Source organism: Onychostruthus taczanowskii, unplaced genomic scaffold (genome assembly GCF_017590055.1).
Source record: "Onychostruthus taczanowskii isolate IOZ18803 unplaced genomic scaffold, ASM1759005v1 scaffold228, whole genome shotgun sequence".
Classification (NCBI taxonomy): domain Eukaryota; kingdom Metazoa; phylum Chordata; class Aves; order Passeriformes; family Passeridae; genus Onychostruthus; species Onychostruthus taczanowskii.
Genome location: NW_024499551.1, coordinates 36540 through 58540, shown reverse-complemented (window position 1 = coordinate 58540; position 22001 = coordinate 36540). Strand labels below are relative to the sequence as shown.

The following is a 22001-nucleotide window of genomic DNA, read 5'->3' as shown; positions in this document are numbered from 1 at the left end:
TGCCCTGCCCCTGGCCCCACACCCGTCCCCGTGTCCCCATTGCCCTGTCCCCAGCCCGTCCCCGTGTCCCCGTTGCCCTGTCCCTGTCCCCAGCCCGTCCCCCTGTCCCCGTTGCCCTGTCGCTGTCCCCACACCCGTGTCCGTGTCCCCAGCCCGTTCCCGCAGTGTGGTGGCCGCGGACCCCGCTGCGCTGCCCCCTCCGCAGAAGCTGGGCTGGCTGCGCAAGCAGCGCGCCCTGGTGCGCAACTGGCAGCTGCGCTTCTTCGTGCTGCGCGGGCAGCAGCTGCTCTACTACAAGGACGAGGAGGAGGCCAAGCCGCAGGTGGGGCTGGGGGAGCCGGGGGGGCCGGGAGGGGTCACCCAGACAGAGGTGTCCCGGTTGGGGGTGTCCCTGCCGGGGGTGTCCCCTCTGGGGGTGTCCCTGCCGGGGGTGTCCCACCTGGGGGTGTCCCAGTTAGGGGTGTCCCCTCTGGAGCTGTCCCTGCCGGGGGTGTCCCACCTGGGGGTGTCCCAGTTAGGGGTGTCCCCTCTGGGGCTGTCCCTGCCGGGGGTGTCCCACCTGGGGGTGTCCCAGTTAGGGGTGTCCCCTCTGGAGCTGTCCCTGCCGGGGGTGTCCCACCTGGGGGTGTCCCAGTTAGGGGTGTCCCCTCTGGGGGTGTCCCTGCCGGGGGTGTCCCAGTTAGGGGTGTCCCCTCTGGGGGTGTCCCTGCCGGGGGTGTCCCAGTTAGGGGTGTTCCTGCTGGGGGTGTCCCTGCCCGGGGTGTCCCCTCTGGGGGTGTCCCTGCCGGGGGTGTCCCAGTTAGGGGTGTACCCTCTGGGGATGTCCCTGCCGGGGGTGTCCCACCTGGGGGTGTCCCAGTTAGGGGTGTCCCCTCTGGGGGTGTCCCTGCCGGGGGTGTCCCAGTTAGGGGTGTTCCCTCTGGGGGTGTCCCTGCCGGGGGTGTCCCAGTTAGGGGTGTACCCTCTGGGGATGTCCCTGCCGGGGATGTCCCCTCTGGGGGTGTCCCAGTTAGGGGTGTCCCCTCTGGGGGTGTCCCAGTTAGGGGTGTCCCCTCTGGGGGTGTCCCAGTTAGGGGTGTCCCCTCTGGGGGTGTCCCAGTTAGGGGTGTCCCCTCTGGAGCTGTCCCAGTTAGGGGTGTCCCCTCTGGAGCTGTCCCAGTTAGGGGTGTCCCCTCTGGAGCTGTCCCAGTTAGGGGTGTCCCCTCTGGAGCTGTCCCAGTTAGGGGTGTCCCCTCTGGAGCTGTCCCAGTTAGGGGTGTCCCCTCTGGAGCTGTCCCTGCCGGGGGTGTCCCCAGCGATGGAAGGGATGGGAGGGAATGTCCCAGGCCAGGCTGGGCAGGGCTGGGAGCAGCCTGGGACAGTGGAAGTGTCCCTGCCACGGCACGGGTGGCACTGGATGGGCTTTTCCCCCCAGGCCGTTCTGGGATTCCATGATTCCATGAAATGATCTCCTGCAGGGCGTGGCAGGGCAGCGCTGCCCCCCTGGGTGCCACCCTGGCCTGGCAGAGGTGGCACTCAGGGCTCTGCTCTGTCCTAGGGCTGCCTGTCTCTCCAGGGGAGCTCCATCAACGTGCTGGCCACAAACCCCGAGGAAGGAGGGAAATTCATCTTTGAGATCATCCCGGGTGAGGACACCCCCCTCGGGCAGCTCCCTTCCCTTCCCTTCCCTTCCCTTCCCTTCCCCAATAAGTAAATAATGACAATTCTGAAACAAAACTTTTAGAACACTTCTCCTCTCCCCACAACTTTTTTTCTTCTCAATGCTAATCTAAAGAAACAAAACCTAAAATTTCAGTCAGTTTATTGCCTTTAGAATTGTCTTTTTTCAGTCTCCTTAGGGAGAGAAAAGTCCTTTTTGTTAATGTTATGGAGATTTTTTTTTACAAGAAGAAATGGTTCTCCCGTGGTTCTCTCGCAGCCAAAAGAGCACTGGCAGCTCCCACCTGTCCAAAAGTTTTCTTTCAGCATTTCCAGAAGTTTTCTCCCAAATTTGCCCTAACCCAGAACATCTGCAGCTGCGGCACTTTCTGTTCCCTGCCCATCAAAGTGGGAAAGGTCCAAACTCCGCTTCCCCTGCAGGTTTAACGGGGAAATGCAGAGCCAAAAGCATTTAACAAAAACAAAAAACAAAAAAAACAAAAAAAAAAAAACCAAAAAAAAAAAAAACAATAAGAATGAGTCTTTTCTGCTCTTTAAATGCGTATTTTCTGCCCAGTAAATGTGTTTTTTCTGCTCTGTAAATGTGGTTTTTTTCTGCCCTGTAAATGTGTATTTTCTACTCTTTAAATGAGTATTTTCTGCCCTTTAAATGTGCTTTCCCCCCCCTCATCTGTAAATGTGTATTTTCTGCTCTGTAAATGTATTTTCTGCCCAATAAATGTGTATTTTCTGCCGAGTAAAAGTGTTCCTCTGTCCAGTAAAAGTGTTCCTCTGTCCAGTAAATGTGTTCCTCTGCCCAGTAAAAGTGTTCCTCTGCCCAGTAAATGTCTTTTTCTGCCCAGTAAAAGTGTTTTTCTGCCCAGTAAATGTGTATTTTCTGCCCAGTAAAGGTGTATTTTCTGCCCAGTAACAGTAAGTGTATTTTCTGCCCAGTAAATGTCTTTTTTTTGCCCAGTAACTGTATTTTCTGCCCAGTAAGTGTATTTTCTGCCCAGTAAATGTGTGTTTTCTGCCCAGTAAGTGTATTTTCTGCCCAGTAAATGTCTTTTTTTTGCCCAGTAACTGTATTTTCTGCCCAGTAAGTGTATTTTCTGCCCAGTAAATGTGTGTTTTCTGCCCAGTAAGTGTATTTTCTGCCCAGTAAAATGTCTTTTTTTGCCCAGTAACTGTATTTTCTGCCCAGTAAGTGTATTTTCTGCCCAGTAAATGTGTGTTTTCTGCCCAGTAAGTGTATTTTCTGCCCAGTAAATGTCTTTTTCTGCCCAGTAAGTGTATTTTCTGCCCAGTAAAAGTGTTCCTCTGCCCAGTAAGTGTATTTTCTGCCCAGTAAAGGTGTATTTTCTGCCCTGTAAATGTGTTTCTCTGCCCAGTAAGTGTATTTTCTGCCCTGTAAATGTGGTTCTCTGCCCAGTAAGGGGTCCCTGTGCCCAGTAAAAGTGTATTTTGTGCCCTGTAAATGTGGTTCTCTGCCCAGTAAGGGTATTTTCTGCCCAGTAAAGGGGTATTTTCTGCCCAGTAAGGTGTCCCTGTGCCCAGTAAAACTGTTCCTCTGCCCAGTAAGTGCATTTTCTGCCCAGTAAGGTGTCCCTGTGCCCAGTAAAAGTGTTCCTCTGCCCAGTAAGTGTATTTTCTGCCCAGTAAGTGTATTTTCTGCCCAGTAAATGTCTTTTTCTGCCCAGTAAATGTATTTTCTGCCCAGTAAGGTGTCCCTGTGCCCCGGCCATGTTTCTGCATGCCCAGTAAGTGTATTTTCTGCCCAGTAAAGGTGTATTTTCTGCCCAGTAAGTGTATTTTCTGCCCAGTAAATGTGTTCCTCTGCCCAGTAACTGTATTTTCTGCCCAGTAAGTGTATTTTCTGCCCAGTAAATGTATTTTCTGCCCAGTAAGGTGTCCCTGTGCCCCGGCCGTGTTTCTGCAGGGGCGGCTGGCGAGCAGCCCCGCGCGGGGCAGGAGCCCTGTGTGCTCATGGCGAGCTCGCAGGCGGAGCTGGAGGAGTGGGTGAAGTCCATCCGCAGGGCGCTGGGCTCGGCCTCGGGAGGTAAAACCAGGAATTTCTGTCCCGGGAATGCAGCTGGGTGGGGTTGGCTCAGAAATCCCTGGAAAATGGGGCTGAGGAGAGCCAAGGATGAACATTTCCTGGCTGGCTTCGTCTTCTTCTTCAGCCTCCTTTCTCACCCTGAAAATGCTCTTGAGAAAAAGTCCCATTCAGGGATAAAAGCCTTGGAAAATGTTGATTTTTCACCTGCCAAACTCCTCACTTTGCTTTTCCCCTGCCTTTTCTTGCTCCCCTGGTGCTGGGGCTGCTGCAAACAGGGGCAGTGCTGAGGAAAGCCAAGGATGAACATTTCTGGGTTGGCTTCATCTTCTTCTTCAGCCTCCTTTCTCACCCTGAAAATGCTCTTGACAGCAATTCCCATTCAGGGATAAAGCCTTGGAAAAATGTTGTTTTTCCCCTGCTGATTTCCTCGCTTTTCTTGCCCAGCCCATCCTTCCTGTGGATTCTGTGAATTTTGTGAATTCCATCCTTCCTGCCCCCATTTTTTCTCCACCCTCCCTGGGTCTCAGCCTCACCCTCCTCACACCCAGCCATGGAGCTGTGCCAGGGCCTCCTCACCCTCCCAGCTGGGAATTCCTCCCCAGTATCCCAGCTAAATCAGTCCTCCTTCAGCTGAAGGCCATTCCCTGTGTCCTGTCCCTGTCCCCAGCCCCTCTCCAACTCTCCTGGAAGGGGCTCTGAGCCCTCCCCGGAGCCTCAATTTGCTGTTGGCACTTTTTGGACCTGAAGCTGCAGTGGTATCCTTGGTTCTGGGCTGGAAAGGGATGGGAGAAAGGTTTTGCCTGGAATGGGAGATGGGAGAAAGATTTTCCTTGGAATGAGAAGATGGAAGAAGGGTTTTGCCTGGAATGGGAGATGGGAGAAGGATTTTCCTTGCAATGGGAGATGGGAGAAAGGTTTCCTTGGAATGGGAGATGGGAGAAGGATTTTCCTTGGAATGGGAGATGGGAGAAGGGTTTTCCTTGGAATGGGAGATGGGAGAAGGGTTTTGCTCGGAATGGGAGATGGGAGAAGGGTTTTGCTCGGAATGGGAGATGGGAGAAGGGTTTTGCCTGGAAGAAGGGCTCAAAGAAACCTTCCAGAAGCAATGGGAGATGGGAGAAAGGTTTCCTTGGAATGGGAGATGGGAGAAGGATTTTGCCTGGAATGGGAGATGGGAGAAGGGCTTTGCTCCCTTTTCCTTGGTTCTCCCCCCGCCGTGAAGGCAGTGAGGAGCACTGCAGACACTTTTAGTGAAGTTTAGAGTTTCACACCAAAGCAGCGCAGAGTGTGGAGCACACGAACGCCACACCCCGGGCTGAGCTGTGCCCTGTCCCCAGCCGTGTTCGGGCAGTGCCTGGCACAGACCATGGCCCACGAGCAGAAGTTTGGGCAGCACCTGGTGCCCCTGGTGGTGCAGAAGAGCGCCGAGTTCATCCTGGAGCACGGCGTGGCCGAGGAGGGAATCTTCCGCCTGCCCGGCCAGGACAGCCTGGTCCGGCAGCTCCGCGACGCCTTCGACGCCGGCGAGAGACCCTCCTTCCACAGGTGACTCTGCTCCCCCATCCCACCCCCAGGCCCGGGGAAAAACAGCCCGTGCCACCCCCAGAGCCCTGCAGGAACCATGGAGGGGGAGAGGGGATCCAGCAGGAACCTTCCAGAAGGGCTCAAAGACGAGAGAGAATCTATCAGGAACCTTCTAGAAGGGGTTGAGGAGAAGGGGATTCAGCAGGAACCTTACAGAAGCGCTCAAAGAGGAGAAGATCCAGCAGGAACCTTCCAGAAGGGCTTGAGGAGGAGAGAGGATTCAGAAGGGCTTGAGGAAGAGGGGTGAATCCATCAGGAATCCTCCAGATGGGCTTGAGGAGGAGAGGATCCAGCAGGAACCTTCCAGAAGGGTCCAAAGAGGAGGAGATTCAGCAGGAACCCTCCAGAAGGGTGTGAGGGAGAGAGGGGATCCAGCAGGAACCTTCCAGAAGGGGTTGAGGAGAAGTGGATCCATCAGGAATCTTCCAGAAGGGCTCAAAGAGGAGAGAGAATCCAGCAGGAACCTTCCAGATGGGTTTGAGGAGAAGGGGATCCAGCCGGAACCCTCCAGAAGGGTCCAAAGAGAGAGAAGCCATCAGGAACCTTCCAGAAGGGGTTGAGGAGAAGGGGATCCAGCAGGAACCTTCCAGAAGGGGTTGAGGAGAAGGGGATCCTGCAGGAACCTTCCAGAAGGGGTTGAGGAGAAGGGGATCCTGCAGGAACCTTCCAGAAGGGGTTGAGGAGAAGGGGATCCTGCAGGAACCCTCCAGAAGGGGTTGAGGAGAAGGGGATCCAGCAGGAATCCTCCAGAAGGACTCAAAGAGGAGAGAGAAGCCATCAGGAACCTTCCAGAAGGGGTTGGGGAGGAGAGGATCCATCAGGAACCCTCCAGAGGGCTCAAAGAGGAGAAGATCCAGCAGGAACCTTCCAGAAGGGCTTGGGGAGGAGAGGATCCATGGGGAACCCTCCAGAAGTTCACCCCCTGGCTGTGGCTCCCCTTTTCCCGTCTCCCTGTGCCCGCAGCAGCCCCCAGAGCTCAGGCAGAGCCCCGTGGGGCCCTGCTGGCCCTGAGTGTCCCTTGCTGGCTGCAGGGACACCGACGTGCACACCGTGGCCTCCCTGCTGAAGCTGTACCTGCGGGAGCTGCCCGAGCCCGTGGTGCCCTGGCTGCAGTACGAGGATTTCCTGCTCTGTGGGCAGGCTCTGGAGGCTGATGAGGCAAAGGTACAGCTGCTTTTGTTTCCAAAAAAAATCAGTTCCAGTGCCAGGGCACGCTGTGAGCTGGAGGGGACAAGGGCACACAGCAGTGCCGGCCACGGGGATTTGGAATCTGGGGAGAGAAAAAGGGGAAAAATGAAAAAGAAAAACTGCCCCCAAAGGCAGTGGGGTTTCCCAGCCTGGCCACGGGGGTTTGTGAATTTTAAAGCTTCAATTTCTGCTTCTCTTTGGGGTTAAAAATGTCCTGGATGTCCACAAGGTGCTGGAGGAGACGAGGCAGGATCAGCTCTCCCCAGAGCTCGTCCACCACGGGCTGGGCTGGGGACCCTGCTCCTGCTGGGGCTGCCCCTCCTTGCTGAGCCCTGCAGAACATTCCCTGCAGAGATGGGGCAGCAAACCAGGAGAACCAGAGCCATGGAATGACTGAGTTTGGAAAAGATCCCCAGGGTCACCCCCCCAGCCCCGTCCCCGAGTGCCACCACACGGTCTGGAGCTCTCCCCGGGCTAGGGACACCCCTCTGCCCTGGGGCTGGAGTGACCAGGAGCAGTTCTTGGGTCCTGTGGACCCTCCTGGAGCTCTTTGTCACCATTCAGGGCCACCAGGAGCTCGTGAAGCAGCTGTCCCTCCTCCCCAGAGACAACTACAACCTCCTGAGCTACATCTGCAGGTCAGTGCTCTGCACGGGGCGTGGGCAGCTCAGCTTTGGTGCTGGGCAGCAGAAGTGGCACCCCAGGGGTGACCCCTCCAGGGGGCTGGGGGGACCCTGCTCCTGCTGGGGCTGCCCCTCCTTGCTGAGCCCTGCAGAACATTCCCTGCAGAGATGGGGCAGCAAACCAGGAGAACCAGAGCCATGGAATGACTGAGTTTGGAAAAGATCCCCAGGGTCACCCCCCCAGCCCCGTCCCCGAGTGCCACCACACGGTCTGGAGCTCTCCCCGGGCTAGGGACACCCCTCTGCCCTGGGGCTGGAGTGACCAGGAGCAGTTCTTGGGTCCTGTGGACCCTCCTGGAGCTCTTTGTCACCATTCAGGGCCACCAGGAGCTCGTGAAGCAGCTGTCCCTCCTCCCCAGAGACAACTACAACCTCCTGAGCTACATCTGCAGGTCAGTGCTCTGCACGGGGCGTGGGCAGCTCAGCTTTGGTGCTGGGCAGCAGAATTGGCACCCCAGGGGTGACCCCTCCAGGCAGAGCCTCCCTGAGCTGAGCTCTGCTTCCCTGCGAGTCACCAGCTCCTGATTTTTGTAGAGGAGAATTCCAGCCCCTTGGGATAAACCCCCTGGGAATGTCTGAGCATGAATCACCACCCTCAAACTCACTCACAAATCCCTGGGAACTCAAACCAGGTGTAGCTTTCCTGTTTTTTTTTGTTTTGTTTTGTTTTGTTGTGGTTTGGTTTTTTGATTGGTTTTTTTTTTTTTTTTTTTCACAAAAACCTTGTGCACCAAAACCTCCAGATTTCACCCAGCCTGGGTGGGGATTTGGTGAAGGGATTTCTTTCCTTTCTCTAAGGGCAGCAGCTCCTCTCGTGCTGGTTTTCATTCTGGTACCAGTCCTGAGCCCGAGTGGCTCTGCCCTTGTGGCTGAGAGGAGGAGCTGGTCAGGAGGATGAATCAGGATTTTTTCCACCAGGATTTTTTGCCATCTCCCCCCTCTCAAACGTGAACTCCTCTCTCTGGAATTCTGGCAGGTTTCTCTATGAAATCCAGCTGAACTCCAGCGTCAACAAGATGAGCGTGGACAACCTGGCCACAGTGATTGGGGTGAACCTGCTCAGGCCCAGGGTGGAGGACCCTGCAGTCATCATGAGAGGTAAAAGGGACCCCTGGAGTAACTGCAGCATCCTGGAGGACATTTCCAATTTGAGGCATTTGGAGTAATTTCAGTATCCTGGAGGATATTTCAATGTTGAGGCATTTGGAGTAATTTCAATACCCCGGAGGATATTTCAATTTTCAGGCATCCACAGCCTCCAAATTAAAGATTTTCTGTGCTGGAGCTGAAAGAAAGGCAGAAATGTGCCTGGGCAGAGTGCAGCTGTGTGCTTGTCGTGCTGTAAATGTGTTTGTGGTGACAAAAACCCCCTCAGGAACTGACAAAGTGACAAAACTGCCCTCATGGAGTTCAGGGATTTGCTGAGGTCATCTCTGCTCAGAGCAGGAAGGTGTGAAATCCTTCTTGGAGGAAACTCAGAGAAATGTGGGTGCTCCTTTAATTTTATATTGGATTATATATATATATATATATATTTTTACTTAGATATGGGGTCACTGAGAGTTGTTTTAAATTTTTTCTTCTATTTTTAGTCTTTTGTGAAGGGGAGATAATATAGATATTATAATTTCTGTTATTACAATTAGAAGTTAATTATTTTTAATGACAATATATTATGAGTGGTTTTTGCTTTATCAGTTTTACACTACATTTTTTGCTTTATTAGTTTTACACTATTAGTTTTACACTTTTTTTACACTGTGTTGTAAATGTTTTAAAGTCAATAATTTAAAATCACTTTTTGTGGGTCTTACTATAATGTATTTTTTATACTTCTATTTTTAAAAAGTATTTAGTCTCATTTTTTGAAACTTGCTTTCAGTTTAATTTTTCTTTTTCAACAACGTTTTTCTTATTTTATGGCATTTTTAAGTCAGTATTTTGCATCTTAAGGTTTGTATGTAGACGTACACGATGTGAGCCTTCTGTCAGGTTTTGAGATTTTTTTCCACAAACCCATTTCCCACGCTTTTACTTCATTTTTCTTCACGGCCCTGCTCCTTTTTTCTGTCCCCTCTCCATTTCAGAGAGCAAAGACAACATTTGTCTTATTTTTATGGTATTTTAAAATCAGTATTTTGCATCTTAAAGTTTGTATGTAGACGTACACGATGTGAGCCTTCTGTCAGGTTTTGAGATTTTTCCACAAACCGATTTCCCACTCTTTTACTTCATTTTTCTTCACGGCCCTGCTCCTTTTTTCTGTCCCCTCTCCATTTCAGAGAGCAAAGACAACGTTTGCCTTATTTTTATGGTATTTTTAAGCCAGTATTTTGCATCTTAAGGTTTGTATGTAGACGTACACGATGTGAGCCTTCTGTCAGGTTTTGAGATTTTTTTCCACAAATCCATTTCCCACGCTTTTACTTCATTTTTCTTCATGGCCCTGCTCCTTTTTTCTGTCCCCTCTCCATTTCAGAGAGCAGAGGCAGGGCAGGGAGGGCCCCCCTGGCCCTGCCCTGAGCCTCTCTGCTCCCCCAGGCACGCCCCAGGTGCAGAGGGTGATGACGGTGATGATCAGCCACCACCAGCAGCTCTTTCCCCCCTCCAAGGATGTGCCTCCCTCCCCACCTGCCCCAAAAAACGAGAAGAAAGCTCCTGTCCCTCGCAGCTCCGTGGGCTGGGGAGCTGCAGAGGACCCCAGAGGCACCACCCAGAGGCAGAGGGTAAGGCTGGGTTTGTTCCCCGATAAATTAACTTAACCTGCGTTCGTTAAACGCGCGGTTAATTGTGGCAGGCTCTGGCAGGTCAGAGAAGCATTTGCTATTTATAGGTTCAAAAGCTCTGTCTGTCACCCCTGGAATATTTACATCAGGAAAATGATGGAGATAAACTTCCCGCTTTCCTGTGGAAAATCTGCTGCTCTGGGGAGTTTGAGAACTCCCGGAGCTTTTTGGCCCGAGCACATGAAACCTTTCCAGCTCAGGCTGGTGAGGGGAAAACATTGAGGCTTAAAGGCTTTTCTTCAAAGGGATCCCTGCAAAAATCGTAAATGTGGTGCAATTCAAAATGGGTTTCAATGGAAAAGTGTGGCCAAGGTGCCCTTTGTAAAGCTGTGCCCTGTCTGCTCCAGGGCTCTGCTCTCCAGAGGGATCACCCCAACTCCAGCAGCACCCCTGGCCCAGCTGCCAGCTCCAGCATCCCCGGGGAGGACACAGAGCCCACCACAGCCACGCTGGGAACGTGGGAAACTCAGCCAAGGAAAAGAACCCAGACCTTGCCCAGCAGGAAATCCTCCCTGGCAGCTCCGGGGGACAAGGGCAGCAGGGACAGGAGTGACGTCCTCGCCAGTGACTTTTGGAAGAGCAGCCCACGCCCCGTGGCCTGCGAGGGACACAAGAGAACGTTGTCCCATGATCTCTTTAAGCTGCTGGACCTCCACAGGGCTGCAGCCTGCGAGGACAGCGTGGCAGAGAGCGGGGAGGGCAGCGGCTCCAGCCCCAGCCCGGCCAGCAGCACCTCCGAGAAGGAATTCCTGCCCTGCTTCAGCCCCTGCCACGAGCCAAAGGAGCCTGCCAGCCCCAGCTGCAGCCCTGCTGAGGAGCCCAGGGCTGAGCAGGACAGCAGGGAGTTCCTGCAAGGCGTGATCCACAAGCTGGAGAAGGATCTGGAGGAGCAGAGGAAGGATTACACGGGGAAGGTGGAAAGGTAACTGCAGGAGCAGCTGGTGCTGTGCCAGAAACACTGCACAGCTCATTCACCAGCAGGGTATGCAGGAGGTCACAGAAGTGGTCCATAATAAAACACAGCTTTTAGCAGGCTGTCTGAAAATCTGTGTGCTGCACTGCATGAGTTGTGGGTGATGTGTTATCCCAGCATCAATGCTCTGGGTGATGTTATCCCAGCATCAATGCTCTGGGTGATGTGTTATCCCAGCATCAATGCTCCACAGCTCCTACACATCATTCAGTGGCACTGCAGTGTTCCTGCAGTCCTTTGCACAATCCCTGTCATCATTCCTGTTATTACCACACCATTGGACCATCAGACTCTCCAGAATTCACCAGCAGCGTTGTCACACTGTTGGCTGTAACCATCAGCCCCACATATTGTTATTATGTTATGATTATATCCCATTATCAATAGACATGTATTAATTTATTGATTTATTAGATGGAATTATGTGGCCACTGAAGGGCTCAGGGCAGCACCTCTGGCTTGTCTTGGTGCTGAGGGAGTCTGAGGTCAGACTCCCTGGGAGCCAAATGATTTCCCAGCCCTTTTTCAATCCAGTCCAATCCAATCCAGTCCAATCCAATCCAATCCAATCCAATCCCCCCCAGTCCAGTCCAATCCAATCCAGCCCAACCCAACCCAACCCAATCCAATCCAACCCAACCCAACCCAACCCAATCCAATCCAACTCAATCCAATCCGACCCAGTCCAATCCATGCCTCTCATGCTCTGTTTCCTTTTGCAGCCTCCAGAAGGAAAACTATGAGGTGTGGGCCAAGGTGGTGAGGCTGAACCAGGAGCTGGAGCAGGAGAAGAAGAGGAGTGAGGAGCTGGAGCTGAGGCTGATGAATGCAGAGCGCTCGCGGGAGGAGCTGGAGAGGAAAACCAGGATGCTCGAGGAGAAGATAAAAAACTTGACTAAAGCCACGAGTCAAACTGGTGCCAAAACCAACTAGGAGGAGACACCCAGCTTTCCACAGACACCAAATGCAGGAATGCTCAGGGACTGCAGGTTCAGAGCCAGGGGCTTGTATTGTCCAGGGTCCTGCTCCTGCCACAGCCGGGGGCAGGAAGGAGAGCAGGGCTGGTTCATGCTCTGAACCAGGAAATGTCAGAAATATCCTTTAGCTTTTTTTGGGTGTGTTTACTTCAGCTCTTCTGTCAGCTGCTCAGGTTACCTGGGGAACAGGCCAACACTTCTGCTGCTCAGTTAGGATTGCACACAGAATTTTGGGTTCTGGACCCATTGTGCCTTCACAAGAAGGAACCAGAACTGTCCCTCCTGCAGCTCCTGTCTCCCTGCTGAGATACCCCGGGCAAAACATCCATGGATCCCAACAATCAGACTGGGAGGTTCCAGAGAGTCTGCCACCACTTCACAGCTGCCACTCACGAGTCTTTCCTGTGATTTCAATGACCTTGACAGAGCTGCTTCAGTGTTTGTTTAATTTTTCACCTCTGCAAGAAGCTCCTCACCAATGTGAGCGTGAGTCATTAGGGAGAAACTTCTCCCTCCAGCGTGGTGGACATCTGGGCTGGAAATGCCACACGCTCCTTTCTGCAAAGATCAAAAGTGTGAAGAGGCCAATAATTCCTTCACAGCAGACTGTAATGACGTGCAAAGGCCTGGCTGAGGCTCAGAAACCCCCACGACTGGGACAAGTGCACGTTATTTAGAATAAACTGCGCATTCCTGTGCTTCCGCTCCGATAGGCAAAACAACCCCGTGGCTGCAGGATCACAGGGACTCTTTGAAGATATTCCACCCATTAACATTTGCAGGGTTTGCAGAGGTCATCTGGGAAAGAGAGACTTTCCAACAGAGGTCAGGTGATGGAAGTTCCTGAGAGCCTGGAGGGGAGAGAGCCATGGGCACCTTGAGCTGTAAGACAATGAGGAGTTCTTTTCTTTTTTAAAATGAGCTTTTTCCAGAGGCAGAGAACCATGGACTGCCCGTGCCAGATCTATGAAACTGCTCCCTTTTCATCCCTGAGGGGCTGGGTGTCCTCTCTGCTCAGCCCAGAGCCTGCTCTGGATTTTCTGCACTTGCACATCTTCTGCTGGAGACCCCAGAGCGTGAGACCCCCAAAATCTGCCTGCTGCCCAGCCTGCATTTCCTGCCTCCCTCTACTTCTGCAGCCAGGCCAGGAAGCTTTTTGGGGTGGGAGCAGCAGAGAATCTCTGCTGTTCCTGGGGCAGGAGGCATTATAAACTCACGGAGGGGTTTTGGGGCCTTTCAGCTCAGCAGGTTTTGGGCACTGACTCTGGATCCCCTGCAGAGGGTGATGCTGCTCCTGCCATATAAAAGCACAATGGACTGTCTACCACTGAGAAAAAAGATCCTTTCCAGCCCTGTCCTGTAGGCTTGGAAATCTCCAAAAAGACATTTTTCACCCTTTAACCCTCCCACTGCACCGTGAGGACACAAGAGCTTTACCAAGGTGATAACCCTGAGATCTGGCTGAGGATTTTCCTCTCCCTTTAAATGTGACATGGCTTTCCAAATTAACCACAGGTCCCACTGCATCCAAAACTGTCCAGCCACGCAGTGTGGGATGAAAGCAAGACACCTTTCAGGCCATCCTTTCAGCCCCCTCACTGCATTCTTTGTGCTAGAGCAGGAAGTCTGTTCTGCTCTTCTCAGGTACTCACTAAATAAATTCATTTAGGAATTCACTCTCTTGTCTCCAAGGGTTTGGTAGGTGCGAGAGGCAAGAAAACAAAACTTTCCTTCCCACATTATTGTGTTTGGATCCCCAGCCAGTCACGCTTATTGTGGCTTATCCCCTCATATTTATCAAAGTTTTGTTTTTGGCACGATAGGAAGTTTCCTTTTTTAGCCTGGCCGCTGCCCAGAGGAGCACGTTGCTGGGGGAGGCGAGGTGGACGTGCAGGAAGTGTCCAGCCGTGGCTGAGGAGGCTTTGTCCAGGCCCCAGGAGCAGGGAGAACATGTTGTTCTCCCCAGGATTCCAGAGTGATGCAGTCCATCCTCCCTTCCTTCACGTGGGAGCTGAAAGAGACCCCCAGACCAGGCTGATTTTGGGCAGAAAACACGCCAGGCTGGGTGTACCCACAGCTGTTCACCCAGGTGGGGAGGAAAAAGTGTCCCAAAGGCTGGCAGCAGTGCCACTGTCCCTCCTTCCCTGTGTTTTCCTGCCACCTCGCTGCAGCACCAGGATCTGTGGAGCTGCAGGAAAAATAACCTGGAAAAAAGGAGGCTCCTGATGATGCCAGGGGGCACGGCGGGCAGCAGGGGCTAAGAGTTGTCCAAATGAGCTCTTTTTTGGACAAAATCATCTGTTCCAGCCCCAAACCCTGCAGGTTTAGGAGATGGGAGATGTTCAAGCAGGCCCTGAATGCTGGTGTTCTCCATCCTTGGAGGATTTGACTCATGCCTTTACTTTGGAGGGTCCACGCTGCCAAAATCTCCCCGCATGAGGATCCCCACCAAGGGCAGGATTCCCCCTTTCCTCTGCAAGAGCTTCCCCAGCAGGTGATTCCCACGAGCAGGGCTGGGTTTCTCAAGAAATGAGGTTTGTAGCTTCACACACAGGGGTTTTGTGGGGCAGAGCAGAGGTGGAGCTGCCCCTGCAGGACTGCAGGGTGTGCTCAGCCTTTGGGAAACAGCAGAGAATGCAGCCAGGTGAATAAAGAAGGAAATACTCAATTTTCCTTCTCCTGAGCCCATCAGCCTCACAAAAAGCCCTTTTCACCCAGAGCCCTGTCCCTAAGGTCCCCCTGCACCCCTGTGTGGCCCAGGGCCCATCAGCAGCCGCTGGTGTGCCTTGTGAAAATTTGCTTTATCACGCGTAAAAACACGATGTGATATTCCAGCCCTCTTCACACAATGTCCCGATAAGGGGCTGGGAACAGGGCAGGTTCCTGTAATCTCAGCACCCAGGCAGAGATTTCCCCCCAGCCAGGGGGGGCAGGGGCCAGGCTCCGACCTCTGGCTAACGAAATGAGGATAAATCCTGGCCTGGCAGCTGCGTTCTGAGCATGTGAGAGGTAAACCTGTCCTTTCCCTGGCAGCGTTTCCTTCCTCATCTCCCTGATAAAGGCTGGCCCAGGCTGCCATCCAGCCCGAGAGGCTCCCCTTGAGCTCCACGTGCTCTGGGTGAGATCCACACTCAACCCCTCGGGCCACCGGGGGGCTTTTGAGTCTTTTCAGCGACACCTTTACCCTGCCCGTCCCTTCCTGGAGCTCCAGGGATGCATTTCTGAGCGCTCTCAAGTGCTCCCTTCACACGCATCCACATTTCTGATGCCACTAAAAGTCTGGTGCTGGTTTGAAGTGCTGAGAGCTCTATGGAAATGCCTTTCCAAAAGGAGTCAGGAGGTCAGCCAAGCACCCCAAGGACAGTTGTTCCCAACACAGCAGCTACAGACAGCGCCGAGGAGGGAAAGGTCAAAACATCCACTGCAAATGGAGTGTTGTCACGCCCTGGGAAGGGATGTTTCCACTGGGGGGCTGGGAATGTGGTGCTCCCTTCTATGTCCCTCCTAGCTGGGGTAAAGAAAGCTCTGTAAATGTGAAACGTAAAAAAAAAAATCACATTTACACTTTGCAGGAGAGGTGGGACACGTGTTTAGAGATTCATTGCGTCCTCAGAGCTGGATCTGTCCCCTTGCTGGCAGTGAAGGGTGTGGGGTCAGGGGTGGCACAGGGATGGAAATGCAGATTAAACTGCTGGCACCCCCCTGACCTGCTCCTGCTCACCCAGACCTCCAGCCCCACTGGTGAGGGCAAGCTTTCAAAAGAAATGGCTTTTAAAACGAAAATTGCAGCTGAGCCTTTGCTCCGTTTGTCAGGTGGTGCCAGCAGGGCTCAGGCTGCTCCGTGCTTCCCCTGCTGGAGCTCCTCATCCTCGCTGGCCTTTGGGAGCAGAGCAGGGAGCCCTGGGCCACGGTCCTGCACCAGGATCCTGCACCCGAGAGCTCAAACCAAACTGGTTCTGTCTGTCTGTCCCAGTCTGCACCCGAGAGCTCAAACCAAGCTGGTTCTGTCTGTCTGTCTGTCCCAGTATGCACCTGAGAGCTGAGCTCAAACCAAGCTGGTTCTGTCTGTCTGTCTGTCCCAGTCTGCACCTGAGAGCTCAAACCAAGCTGGTTCTCTGTCTGTCCCAGCCTGCACCTGAGAGCTGAGCTCAAACCAAGCTGGTTCTGTCTGTCTGTCTGTCCCAGCCTGCACCTGAGAGCTCAAACCAAGCTGGCCCTGTCTGTCTGTCTGTCCCAGTGAAGGCCAGGCCATGGAGGTGGCAGATTTTTGCTTTTCCCACGGGCACAGAGGGGATGGAGCCTCTGGAAACGCCTGCAGGGCGCACAGAGCAGAGCCAGAAGGAGCTGGGGGTCCTGAGTCCCAGCTTGGGGTAAAAGATTAGTGATGCTAACTTGGTCAGCAGGCTCGGCCCCTCCTTTCAGCGGGTTTGGGCTGAAGGTTTGGGCCAGCACCTTCACCCCGGGGATGCTGAGGGGCAGCACGGGCAGGCCAGCAGCTGGCAGAGGGCACGGAGCTGCAATTCCTCATTCCCAGAGGTTTTCCTGTGTCCCAGCAGCTGCCAGGCCCGGGGTGCTGTGGGCAAGGCCAGGCTGAGGCAGCTCTGAGCAGGGTTAGTGCAGCTCTGGAGCTCATTAGTGCTGTGCCCTGAGCAGAGCCAGGGCTAGCCCCGCTCCCCTGCCATTAACTCCCTGCTCATTATCTCCAGCGCACTAATTAGGGCCCGCGGAGGAAGCACGAGGCGCACAATCGATATTATTGGGCCAAATTTGCAGCTGGTGTAAGTTGTCAGTGGGCAGAGAATGAGAAATCCCGGGGGGAAAGGAGGGAGCTGGGGTGCTGTGGATGATGGAAGCTGCTGCTTTCCCTGCCAGAGGAGCAACAAAAATGGTGCAAAGCTCCGGGGAATATTTGGGATTGCGGGCTGCTTTTGCATGGTGTTGCTGGTTTTTGTGTCTGGTTCAGCAGTAACCAGACTGCTGAAAGTCAAAACTGAATAATTTCAGCCCTTCCCAGCCTCTGCATCAGCCCCTGGGTCTGCAGGAGGGTGGGCTCACATTCCTGTGGATCAACAGGAGGGACCCAAAGGCCACCCAGTGCCACCACGGCAGGGACAGTGCCACTGTCCCAGGTGCTCCCCCCCTGCCCAGCCTGGCCTGGGCACTGCCAGGGATCCAGGGCAGCCTCAGCTCCTCTGGGCACCTGGGCCAGGGCCTGCCACCCTCACAGGGAACAATTCCCTCCCTATATCTAACCTAACTTTATCTAACCAATTTTAACACGAATTCCATAAAATTTTATAAATCTTAACGACACAATTCGTTATTTAACCGAACTGATTTTAACACAAATTTTTTACCAAACCTGGCCGTGCTAAAAGCAGCCAGAGCTGGGTCAGAGCTGCAGCTGTGCCCTCCCAAAACTTTGCATCCCCAGCGTGCCCACAGCCCTGGTGACAGCTCAGGAAACGGATTCCACCAAATCCCACAACAACTGATGGGAGCTGCTCTAATCTCTGGCAGATAAGGAGTTGCTACAGCAAAGCCAACATAACCCTGGGCTGCCTGGCAGGCCGGGCTGTTGTTTAGCTGCTGTTGCTAGCCAGCTACTGTACCTGATTGCAGAGACCACCCCGCTCCAAACCCTTCACTGAACTCCACACATTCATTTTCAACACCTTGTGAAGCTCCCAGCCTGGACAGGCTCAGCCACACGGAGCTGAAGGACGTTGTGTGGGGAGCTGGAGAGCTGCAGGGAGCATCCCTCGGGCCTGCTCCCCTCAGCCTCCTGAGAATGTCAATATTGGATATTCCTTACTGTTAATATTGGATATTCCTTAATATTGGATATTCATTAATGTTAATATTGAATATTCCTTCCTGTTAATATTGGATATTCCTTACTGTTAATATGGATATTCCTTCCTGTTAATATTGGATAAATGCTGCTGCAGCATTTATTCCAGCTAAACCCAGCTGAATTAAGACAGAGTGTTGTCTCTGGTGGTCATCACAGAAAGCAAAATATTTGGAGACAGGGAACAGGCCAACACCCTCCTGTTCAGGAAGCATTGCTCCGTGCCACGGAAATCCATTCCTCTGGTATAGTTTCCTTTATTGCCACCTTGCTGATTGCTTTTATCCCTCCTATTTCCTGTCTTCACTTTAAAAATACAACCAGAGTCTTGCTAAGCCATTGAAATGCTGGGCAGGAGGTGGATCAGCTCGTGCTGGGAACAGAACCACTGAACATGTCCTTGGGGGCAGAGACACCTGGGTGACTCCAAAGCCTCCACATGCAGGAAAACCCCACCACACCCAGGAAATCCCACCCAGGAAAATCCCTGCCCTGCCCAGGACATCCCACCCAGGAGAAACCCACCATCACCCAGGAAATGCCACTGAGGAAAATCCCACCCAGGAAATCCCACCCAGGAAAATTCCCGCATCACCCAGGAAATCCCACTGAGGAAAATCCCACCATCACCCAGGAAAATCCCACCCAGGAAAATCCCACCATTGCCCAGGACATCCCACTGAGGAAAATCCCACCGAGGAAAATCCCACCACACCCAGGACATCCCACTGAGGAAAATCCCACTGAGGAAAATCCCACCACACCCAGGACATCCCACTTTGGAAAATCCCAGCACCACCCTGCACGGGTCAGTACAGGGGGAAAACCTCAGCATTTCTCCTTTAACACCAGAGCAGCAGTGGGGAGGAAGAGGAGGGTGATGTTTCGTGGCTGTTTTCTGCTCCCTGTGACACAGCTCCCCCCTGCTGCCCTGACATTGCCTGGGCTGCAAACACCCAGCTGTGGCCAAAGGCACCAATACCCAACAATAACACTCTGCACATCATAAACCTCCTCTTCCAAGGGGTGCTGATAAGAATTTCCATTTTTAGTCGAGGGCAAATGAACCGTTCAGCCTTTCTTTGTTGCTGCTGCGCTTGAAGAGGGAGCAGAAGCTAATTTTTTAGCTTTTCCTGTAAATAATGCATTAATGAAGACAGATGGGTCAGCAACATAAACAAAAGCTCTATCTCAAGCTGGTTTTGTTCTGGTTTTGTTTCCCAATATAGTAAGCAAATCACCACCACCCCAGTTCCCATCCTATTAACAGTGTTTGCACTCCAAATGTTGAACTGGGTTATAAGGAAGTTTAAATTAACACTGGGCTGTAGTTTTTCAAATGTTTGAAGCAGATGTTCAAGTGCCACGAAATCTTCCTTTTTTTTTTTTTTTTTTTTTCCTTTCCTTTTTCCTCCCCTCTCTAAAATCCCAGTAGATTTTGCAGGGCTTTGGCTCAGTGTGTGTCACAGAAAATGCTAAACTCCAGCTCTGCCATCGTGCTGTGGGTAACCCAGGCACCAGCAGAAAAGGTGCAGAAAGGTGTGATTTTCCCAAAGGAAATCACATTTTCCTTTGGGAATTCTGCACTGCTGCAGGCTCTGGTTTGCCTTGCTCTCTGAGCAGAGCAGTAGCTTTGGGGAGGAGAAATTTGGAATAGGTTCTGGCTGCTGCTTCAGATGATTTTTCACCTGAAAAAGTGAGGTTTGGGGGGGTTGACCTCATGCCTTTAGAGGGTGCTGCTCACCTGGCAGGGCACAGAGATCTGGAAAGAGATGCGGCCACAATATTGAGGAATGTCATTTTCCCCCAAAGGTTGGCATTTGGGCACCCCCAAACGGGATGGGCAGGGGCAGGGAGAGGGGTGCCCTGCTCTCCTGGCTGTTTTTCCTTTCCTTTTTCCTCCCCTCTCTAAAATCCCAGTAGATTTTGCAGGGCTTTGGCTCAGTGTGTGTCACAGAAAATGCTAAACTCCAGCTCTGCCATCGTGCTGTGGGTAACCCAGGCACCAGCCTGCCTGGGGCTGTCAAAAATCACATTTTCCTTTGGGAATTCTGCACTGCTGCAGGCTCTGGTTTGCCTTGCTCTCTGAGCAGAGCAGTAGTTTTGGGGAGGAGAAATTTGGAATAGGTTCTGGCTGCTGCTTCAGATGATTTTTCATGTGAAAAAATGAGGTTTGGGGAGGTTGACCTCATGCCTTTAGAGGGTGCTGCTCACCTGGCAGGGCACAGAGATCTGGAAAGAGATGCGGCCACAATATTGAGGAATGTCATTGTCCCCCAAAGGTTGGCATTTGGGCACCCCCAAACGGGATGGGCAGGGGCAGGGAGAGGGGTGCCCTGCTCTCCTGGCTGAACAGCTCCCTGTGAGCAGGCTCTCAGGGCACCCCAAAGAGCCCAGAGCAAGGCAGGGCCAGGAGAACCCTGCTGAGCTGGCAGGTGTGGCCCTCCAAAATTGGGAATGTGCATCCTGCATCAGCTGCCCTGCAGAGAGAGCCTGGAGCCCGGGCACAGCCCAGGGAGGCTCTGGGCACAAATCTATTTGAGGAACTGTGGCCCACGTGCAGAGAGCTCCCAGATAGGGATCCCTTAAGGGAACCTCAGCCTTCCAAGTGCTTGGTGACATCTGCCCTGGGTGCTGAGTGTTGGCTCAGCAGACACAGCTGTCACTGTGCTCGCACAGCCCCAGCAGGGAGGTTCATGTCTTGAGGTTCAGGCTCTCCTGGAGGCTCTGTGTGTGTGGATTTAAGAGCAGCAAAGCTGGGATTGTTCGTTTTTCTCCCACCCCTTTGCCTGCTCCTGCCTGCATAGCCTGAAAGCACTGCCTGGAATTTCATACAGCATCCTTCCCTCAGCTCCCTCGCTGAGCTGCTCTCCAGCCTCTTCCTCTCTGGGATTGTTCGTTTTGCTCCCACCCCTTTGCCTGCTCCTGCCTGCATAGCCTGAAAGCACTGCCTGGAATTTCATACAGCATCCAGCAAACAAGGGGCTGCACAGCTGCTCACAATTTCATACATGTTCACCTAGAAACAGATGAAGGCAAAAATCCTTCTGATGCTGATGATTTTGGTGAGACAGGGTTGCTTTAGTGGCTCACAATAATTCAGAGATGGATGATGGATGGATGGATGGAGGGATGATGGATGGATGATGGATGGAAGGATGGATGATGGATGGATGGATGGAGGGATGATGGATGGATGATGGATGGAAGGATGGATGATGGATGGATGGATGGAGGGATGATGGATGGATGATGGATGGAAGGATGGATGATGGATGGATGGATGGAGGGATGATGGATGGATGATGGATGGAAGGATGGATGATGGATGGATGGATGGAGGGATGATGGATGGATGATGGATGGAAGGATGGATGATGGATGGATGGATGGAGGGATGATGGATGGATGATGGATGGAAGGATGGATGATGGATGGATGGATGGAGGGATGATGGATGGATGATGGATGGAAGGATGGATGATGGATGGATGGATGGAGGGATGATGGATGGATGATGGATGGAAGGATGGATGATGGATGGATGGATGGAGGGATGATGGATGGATGATGGATGGAAGGATGGATGATGGATGGATGGATGGAGGGATGATGGATGGATGATGGATGGAAGGATGGATGATGGATGGATGGATGGAGGGATGATGGATGGATGATGGATGGAAGGATGGATGATGGATGGATGGATGGAGGGATGATGGATGGATGATGGATGGAAGGATGGATGATGGATGGATGGATGGAGGGATGATGGATGGATGATGGATGGAAGGATGGATGATGGATGGATGGATGGAGGGATGATGGATGGATGGATGGATGGATGGATGGAAAGATGGATACTTCCACAGTGAAGCCATATTTTCCCAAACCTTTCTAAAATTAAGATTGAATTGAAGATTTCAGTCAAACATCTGCTAATATGCTGAGATGAAATAGATCAGAAATGAAAGGAGAATCAATGCACACCCGACTTTAATGTGACAAATAAAGCCTTTTAGAAACAGAAGTCACAGTACTAATGTGGATGGATGGATGGATGGAAGGAAGAACATAGAAACAAAGAAAATGAAGACATTCAGTGGAACAGTTTTTCAGGGACTTGGAACATTTTTTCAGGGACTCCTGGGACTCCCAGCTTGGCAGCCCTGGCTCTTGTCACACCCTCAGCCTGTTGTTTGTGACTGTTGTGTCTACTTGGACAGGGGCTTTAAAGCCAAACACTTCTGAACTTGCAG

At 52.6% G+C, this 22001-nt stretch overlaps 1 protein-coding gene across 1 annotated transcript in view; it reads left to right on the top strand.

Moving 5' to 3' along the window:
• The window catches only part of ARHGAP25 (Rho GTPase activating protein 25), a 19127-nt gene extending 5614 nt beyond the window's left edge, over positions 1–13513 (top strand). Inside the window, exons 3-11 of the mRNA XM_041405279.1 lie at positions 1538–1625; positions 3578–3697; positions 5035–5242; positions 6313–6445; positions 7034–7107; positions 8129–8250; positions 9694–9878; positions 10286–10860; positions 11634–13513. Coding sequence (XP_041261213.1) covers positions 1538–1625; positions 3578–3697; positions 5035–5242; positions 6313–6445; positions 7034–7107; positions 8129–8250; positions 9694–9878; positions 10286–10860; positions 11634–11844 — 1716 coding nt within the window. The 3' untranslated portion in view covers positions 11845–13513. The remainder of the gene's footprint in view (positions 1–1537; positions 1626–3577; positions 3698–5034; positions 5243–6312; positions 6446–7033; positions 7108–8128; positions 8251–9693; positions 9879–10285; positions 10861–11633) is intronic.
• Positions 13514–22001: the final 8488 nt, after the last annotated feature.